This window comes from Phoenix dactylifera, chromosome 1, assembly GCF_009389715.1.
Source record: "Phoenix dactylifera cultivar Barhee BC4 chromosome 1, palm_55x_up_171113_PBpolish2nd_filt_p, whole genome shotgun sequence".
NCBI classification, from domain to species: Eukaryota; Viridiplantae; Streptophyta; class Magnoliopsida; order Arecales; family Arecaceae; genus Phoenix; species Phoenix dactylifera.
Genome location: NC_052392.1, coordinates 6,650,087 through 6,657,666, shown reverse-complemented (window position 1 = coordinate 6,657,666; position 7,580 = coordinate 6,650,087). Strand labels below are relative to the sequence as shown.

At 41.4% G+C, this 7,580-nt stretch overlaps 2 protein-coding genes across 2 annotated transcripts; both read left to right on the top strand.

Moving 5' to 3' along the window:
• Nucleotides 1–560: 560 nt before the first annotated feature.
• On the top strand, nt 561–1,651 carry LOC103700619 (probable serine/threonine-protein kinase At1g54610). Its single transcript, XM_039125020.1, has 3 exons — nt 561–756; nt 846–1,163; nt 1,305–1,651. The coding sequence occupies exons 1-3, from the start codon at nt 586–588 to the stop codon at nt 1,344–1,346; spliced, it is 531 nt and encodes a 176-aa protein (XP_038980948.1). The 5' UTR covers nt 561–585; the 3' UTR covers nt 1,347–1,651.
• A 5,049-nt stretch (nt 1,652–6,700) lies between these two features.
• Nucleotides 6,701–7,513, top strand: LOC103714010 (wiskott-Aldrich syndrome protein family member 2-like). The gene has a single exon (XM_008801109.2). The coding sequence runs from the start codon at nt 6,701–6,703 to the stop codon at nt 7,511–7,513; it is 813 nt and encodes a 270-aa protein (XP_008799331.2).
• The last annotated feature ends 67 nt before the right edge of the window (nt 7,514–7,580 follow it).

The window sequence follows — 7,580 nt, the reverse complement described above, 5'->3', positions numbered from 1 at the left end:
AGGGGGCTGGGGAAGATCAGTAATTGTTTCATTGGTTTTTTAGCTCATTAGATTCTTTCTTGTTGTGTGTGTGTGTGTGTTTTAAGCCAGTTTGGGGGATCAGTGGAAGAATAGTGTGAACTTTTATGGTAAATTGAACGTCCGATTCGAGACATTAAAGCTCACCATGAGGAAACTTTCAGTTTTGTGGCAATAATGGAAGTCATTTGACTGCTGAATTTTGTAACGTTACATATTGATGGATATAGCAACAACTTTAGTTAGAATTAGCTTTAGAACCTGGAAGCACAAATAGATGAAATTTAGTGCTGCTGTTTTTCCTTTTCTTTTCTTTTCTTCTTTTGGCATACCTAAAGACAGAACAATTATTCAGGGTTAGATTTTACTTGTCGATAGAGTTGAAACACAAAATCTTGAATGCAACTACTTAGATATCTGGATTGGAACATCCATTAAAATCTAAGCATTGGCTGCTGCAAACAGCATGCTGGGGTAATCCAAAATCTGAAGATCCGCCATTCCTTTTTTGCATTCATGGGATGAACTATTTTCTGCCTTATATTGGAGCGGGAGAGCTTGAAATTTATGGCCAGAGAGATCATCATAGTGCGACGGTTGGATCACCCCAATGTAGTGAAATTGGAGGGTTTAGTGACCTCCAGGATGTCTTGTAGTTTGTATCTGGTGTTCGAATACATGGAGCATGACTTGGCTGGTCTTGCTGCCAGCCCTGGAATCAAGTTTACAGAACCTCAGGTTGAATTTTCATGCACTTCCAGTTCAATTATATTTAAAAACTGTGATCTTTATGCAAATTTCTATCTAACATTTCTATTTTTGGGCAGGTAAAATGTTTTATGCATCAGTTGCTCTCAGGACTTGAGCACTGTCACAATAGGGGTGTGCTGCACCGTGACATTAAGGGATCAAATCTTCTAATTGATAATGGTGGGATGCTTAAGATTGCAGACTTTGGGTTGGCGACCATCTTTGATCCCAACAACAAGCATCCTATGACTAGCCAGGTGGTCACACTTTGGTATAGGCCCCCTGAGCTTCTGTTGGGTGCAAATGATTATGGTGTGGGTGTAGACCTCTGGAGTGCAGGCTGCATTCTTGCAGAATTGCTGGCTGGGAAGCCTATAATGCCAGGGCGAACTGAGGTAACTTCTACGCCCTGGAACATTGACTGTTTCCATTATGGAACTTTCTAACTGCTTTGAGCCAGAGGGTTCACCTGTCTTAATTACAATCTTGTTTTCATTTATTTTGTGTAATTGGTCTGATTTGTTTGTTTGGCTCAGGTTCAGTGTGTGTTAACTGGGGAGACCCTGGACCTTAGCTGACTTCCTTTATTACTCAAGTAATATTGTTACACTGACAATCTGGTTCACCAAAGGATTATATTCACATTACATCGTTGATCTTGCTCATGTATTATTTTCTTCTTGAAAAATATTCCTCTAAATTGTCAACCTCTAAAATTATGCCCTGAGGGTGATCAATCTGCCTAATTAAATTCCTGGTTTCATATTCACATGCACATGCACATCAGAAGTATTACTTAGAACTCACAGATATGAGATGGTGCTGGATCTTGGCAATGAAACTTCATATTAGATACAATTTATAATTCAAGAATCATCCTGCAGAGGCGCTTGCTAGCACATGTATCTTCGATCTGCTTCTCTTCTCATCTTTCCACTATTAAGAATAACTAGCCTATCTTCATCCTTTTTCTCTTTACTCTTTTCTTGTTTGATTCCTTTTCTTATCTTTCCCCTTTCCGGTCTACTTTGTTTCTCCATCAATTCTCTTTTTTTTAAAAGATATTTCTAGTCACAACAGTGGTATTGATTGCAGCAAGTTTCTATCTGGTCTCTTTTTATCGATCTCCTGCTTCCTTCTCCTCCCTTCCTCTTTTATTTTTGATGGAACTCTGCGGCTATTGAGTGCGGCAAATTTCTGTTGGTCTCTTTATTGATCTCCTTCCTCCTCCTCCTCCTCCTCCTCCTCCTCCTCCTCCTTAGTCTGGCCCAAGTAGATTGATATGTAAGCATGCTGAGTATAATTCTTTGATTTTTGCCACATAGAGAGACAAATATAGCAAGAACAAGAACTGTGATATAGTTTCTTCCACTTATCGTGAGTTGAATATCGAAAAGTGGAACTGATAAACCTAGAATTTTCTTATTTAAACTGGACATTTGTCATTTTCATGTCCTTGTATGTGTCAATATAGGAAAGTTTTCTTGCATGTTCGAGGTTTAGAAGTAAAAGATTTTTAAATAAAAAAATTACACCAAAGAAGTAAAAGATTTTTAAAAAACCCTTTAAACCCTAACGTTGAACGCCAATCTTTTTTCTCTCTTATTTGCTTCCATTTACAAGAACACCATGGAGGAAATAGAGAGAGAAAGTGAGAGAGAAGAGAGAGAAAGCAAGAGAGAGAATAGAGAGAAACATGAGAGAGAGAAAGAGAGGGATGGTTCTCTCTCTCCTCCTCCTCCTCTTCTTTTTCTTTTTTCTCTCTTTCTTTCTTTCTTTCTTTCGCGGTAAATAGGGGAGAAAGGGAAGGTGGGGAGGTTAAATAGGAGAGGTCTCCGAGTCTTAAACGAACTCAGATTCCCGTAGGAGTCCTCGATTCTTGCCGTACAGAGGAGAAAGAAGATGAGTCTTCTTCCTCTGTTGCTTCGTGCGAGAGAGCATGATGGGACCTTGGGCCTGGTCTCTTCGGGCCAGCCCACTGGCCCAACGAAAGTGCAGGCCGGTCAATGGATCGGGCCCTCGCACACTCTCCCTTATTTCAGCATTGATTGTTCTTTACAAGACTCTTCACTCCTTGGCTTACTCAATGTTTAGCTAAATCCTCTTTGGGCCATAAGGACTATCTCCCGTTCTGCTGCAGCTTTATCTTTTGCTCTGTCATCCTTCTCCACATCCTTTGTAACTATTAGTACATTCTCTATAAATGAATAGAGGGAAGCTTCTCACTTCCTCCATTTTCCATCAAAAAAAAAATCTTCATAACTTTTTACATTCAGTTTGTATTTTAAAAACTTAATGCATAGTTGTCCATCGAAATTCTACTAGGACTCTTGAAAACACTACTATAGCATGTGGAATCCTCAATTCCACAAGATACTTGTTTAACACTAAGTATAGGTTAGTGCCAAAATTATTTAGTAAACTCCACACAAACGCAGTTGGCAGCAGGATAGTGGGAGCATTAACCATTGTCCTAAATTTTTCGTATCTCATAGTCGTGCTATACCGGACAGGTCCTATGTGAATCAGAGGCAAGACAGAATTAATTAAGAAGAATGCATGTTTGGCTCCCACCATGCGATCCACGCAATTTTCTTCGGAACACTCGAATCTTGTAATCACTACTCCTGAAATTGGAGGCGACATTCAGAAATGTGCAATATTTACCAAGCCACAATGGTGATTTAAGCTTTTTCATGCCTACTTATGGGTCATCCAATAAAAGCATAGATCAGATCTTATGTATTAGTATGTAGTCCTTGTCTATTGCCTTTCCTTTCATGCTAGCAACGGTGGTTCATTATATATTAGATGCATAGTAGGAAAAAAGTCTCTACTAACTGAGATCAAGCATGGTGCGCTTGGCTCAAGTTCAGCTTATTTTGTAAAAGCTCGAACACATCTTATTTTTGTAAACAACTCATTTAAGAGATCCTGTAAGAACTTAATGTCTTTCAAAATTATCATTTTTCATTTCAAGATGATTATACAGACTACACCTTAATTCAAGAGTTCAAATTATATAAGTTATAATATATAATAATTAATATGTATATATATATGATGAATAAAAATATTAAATATATGATTTAATATATATTATATGTAAATTATTTATAAATTTATAGTGTGAGAATAATGAAGAAAACTCAAGCAAGCGAAGTCTAGTGGTAGCTTGGCGCACTTGCTAATTGGTCAAGCCGAACTTGATTTGAATTCTGAGCCCAAGAGTTGGCTAAGAACAAATCGCTCCAACCCTGTAGGACCAAGTGTATTTCTCTTTCCACTACGTAGGACTTGTACAAATTTACGGTGCACATGACAGAGAGATTAACACCAAGGACTGCAGCTAAAGCTCCCTAATAAACAAACAAGAGTAATTAATTTCTCCTTGTGCTTGCATGGCAAATTAATAGACAGCCAAAGATATTAATAAACTCCGAAACAAGTGCGACCCTTCATAGAAGTTGCATGACTTCTATCAGCTACTTCTTTCACGATGAGTTTGAAGCAATTGAATTGCTATCACGGAACGGTCGAGAAACAGCTTTTCATTTGAACAGATCCACGTTAAGATAGTTTACGCCACCACAAAAACTACCTCGATTTATCAATACAAAGCACAGCTAGTCATAGACACACTCCGAGAGGGAATAACGGTACTCTTGCTTGAGGTCACGGACAGTGGCTTGACACTAGGATAGCTGGATTGGCCTGTTTGATGCTGCTTAAATAATGGATGGCCTTGCACGTCAAAGGATTGGTTCGGTAGACTAAGTCTGGTCAAGAAGAAGATAAGGAGAGCCTAATTTAGTTATGATATTTTAGAAGATATTATTCTAATATTTTGCTTCTTATGCTTGTAAAGCCTTTGCTGAATCAAGCTACTAGCAGATTTACCTTTTAATCACATGCATTCTCTCAAAGAATGGGGCCGTGACTTCCAAGAAAACTGGAATTCAAACGAGCAGTTGTGACCAAGGAACATATTTTTGTTGATAAATTCCAAGGGAATGATGTTTTGAAAGAAATTTGATAAATTACCGCTTGCAATTTATCAAAAAAAGAAGAAGAAACATAGCAAAATTCTATTTTTCATGATAAATAGCGAAGGAAAACGCAGCCTAGGTGGCTTGATGGTATTGTAATGGTAGTTGCATCTTACCCACCAACTAGTGTAGAGTTAAGTACTCCTTGATAAATGGTCCAATGACAAGCAACTAAATCCTAACAAAAACTTGCTTAAACATTTTAAAAGCCAGCTGAGTAAATTCTATTTATGAGATATTAAAGTCGTCATGTCTGATTAAAGTAGCAACTTTAGTAAGACCGACCCTTTTGAATGGACTAATTCGTTATATTCATCTCAATCTGATCCCTTCTGCTTCATAATTTAATCAAAGGTCGATCAAACAGCTGGTCGAGCTCCTTGTCGACCCAAAAATAGTGTAAGGTCTTAATACTCCATCACACCCTTTCCCACGTGCCAGGTACAATGGAACCTTCTCCATGCCTCTGCAATCCACCAATGAAAATCAACAATAGCATGGTTTAAGTGCCAATACACATAGATATGTGTCATGCAGATATGTAAGTTCAAGATATTTGTAGAGTATACCAAAGACATCAATAGCATCCAAGGCATGAGCAAGCATATGCTTCTTCCCTTCTATCTCATGGTATGCTTGCTTCTTAAGGTGCAGTTGCTGACCATCCTAAAAGAGTATTTTACCGTGAAGCATGTATACTGTGAAGCCAATGGGGCTACGGATTGGGTGGCTGCTTATGTAGCCTGTCACTCCGACGGTACTCTATGGGCTGGAGATGGAGAGTTGCCCTTGGCACTCTGAGGTATCCTATTTTTTTGATTTTATTGGGTGTATCCATACTCGTCAAGTATGATCCACCCGTCCTAGCAAAAAAAAAAAAAGAAGAAGGGTATTTTACTCCTCAAAAACCACAATCCACTTTCTACCATGTTGTGTTCGAAACTGGGGAGATTGACTGCCCCACAACTGGAAAACATGTTTGTAAAAATAAATACAAAGAACAAGAAGAATCAATATTAGCAACTACTAGAAGTATGACAATAATAATTCTGACAACAAGGGTACCAACTGTCCAAGTCAGTAAAAATCTCTTGTTTTGGTACGGCAGACCTGAGTTTGTTCCTGCCCTCATTTTGATATTCAGTTTGGTTTCCATCCGTCCTAGTTCTCAAAAAAGTTGTAATACTCGTGACAGTAACAATAAAGAAGAATGCAATCTGTGACAAGATCATGACTGTAACACGTCTTACTAGTGAATCATCTAGGGATCAAAATTAGATGGAGTGAACCCATACAAATAGGCCGCATTGCTTGTGAGCCCATGACCTAGCTTGAAAAGATTCTCTGTTGAAGAGGCCTGTTCTTTCCTCTTGTTAGGGTGGTCAACTAATATGCGTTGCGGAGTGAACATATTGGCGCTAGTTTGTTTGCAGAATCCCAAGCAAACCGCCCTCTGGTCTTCTATTAAAACATAAAATCGAATGCCATGTCTATCCCTCCTCCTTTAGTTGGTTATTTTTTGAATTTAAGATATGCTTTCAGATTTCGAACTTCAAAATAAATATCCCCTCCCTTACCGATTCTCTCCTGCGGCACTAGTTTGTTCTCCCTTATCTCTTTCCTTCTCCTCTCTATCCCTTCCTTTTTTTTCTGTTCTCTCTTACTTTCTTTGGACTCTCTCTCTAACTTATTCCAAACCTCTTAAACTCTATCGCTCCAGAGTCCTTTTTTCTTTGAATCTCTCTTATTTCCTGACTCCTTTTCCAACAATACCAATCGTTTCGTACTCTCTCTCTTTCTCCATCTTCTTCCAAACCCTTTAAACCCTAACGTTGAACGCCAATCTTTTTTCTCTCTTATTTGCTTCTGTTTTCCAGAACACCATGGGGGAAAGAGACCGAAAAAGGAAGAATGCTGATGATTCGAAAGCCTTCGAAGACGACGATCCTCTTGCCCTCTGCCTCTCTCCTCCCTCCCGCCGCCCTAATCCTCTAACCCCACACCCTCCCCTTTCCCCCCCTTCCCCCGGGGCACCACAGCACTCCTTCCCTCCCCCTCCTCCCTCGCCGCCACTTCTTCTTCTCCCCGACTTCATCTCCGTCCCCTCCTCCGCCGCGTCCGCTCCCTCCGCCGCCGCCGCAGCCGCCAACCCCCCTGCCCGTCCCCTCCGCGCCCGCCGCAACCCCTCCAAGGCCCCCCGCGGCGCCCACAAGTCGGACACCGTCCCACCTCCCTTCTCTTGGGCAACCGATCGCCGCGCCACCGTCCACTCCCTCAACCACCTTCTCTCTCAGAACATCACGAACATCACCGGCGAGGCCCAGTGCAAGCGCTGCGAGGCCTCCCAGGTCATCTCCTACGATCTCGTATCCAAGTTCAACGAGGTGGCGGCGTTCATCCGGGCGAGGAAGCATTGGATGCATGACCGCGCGCCGGCCGAGTGGATGACCCCGGCGTTCCCGGATTGCCGGTCCTGCGGGCAGCCCAACTGCATGCGCCCAGTGGTGGTGGCCAAGAAACGATCCATCAACTGGCTGTTCATGCTGTTAAGCCAAACCCTAGGATGTTGCACCTTGGATCAACTCAAGTACTTCTGCAAGCACACCAAGAACCACCGCACCGGGGCCAAGGACCGCGTCCTCTACCTCACCTACCTTGCACTCTGCAAGCAGCTCGATCCAGCTGGACCCTTTTGAGCGGTGATCGGTCTCTCCGATCTACCGATCGATGATCATCGGCTGTCTGTGTGTCGATCCATCTCTT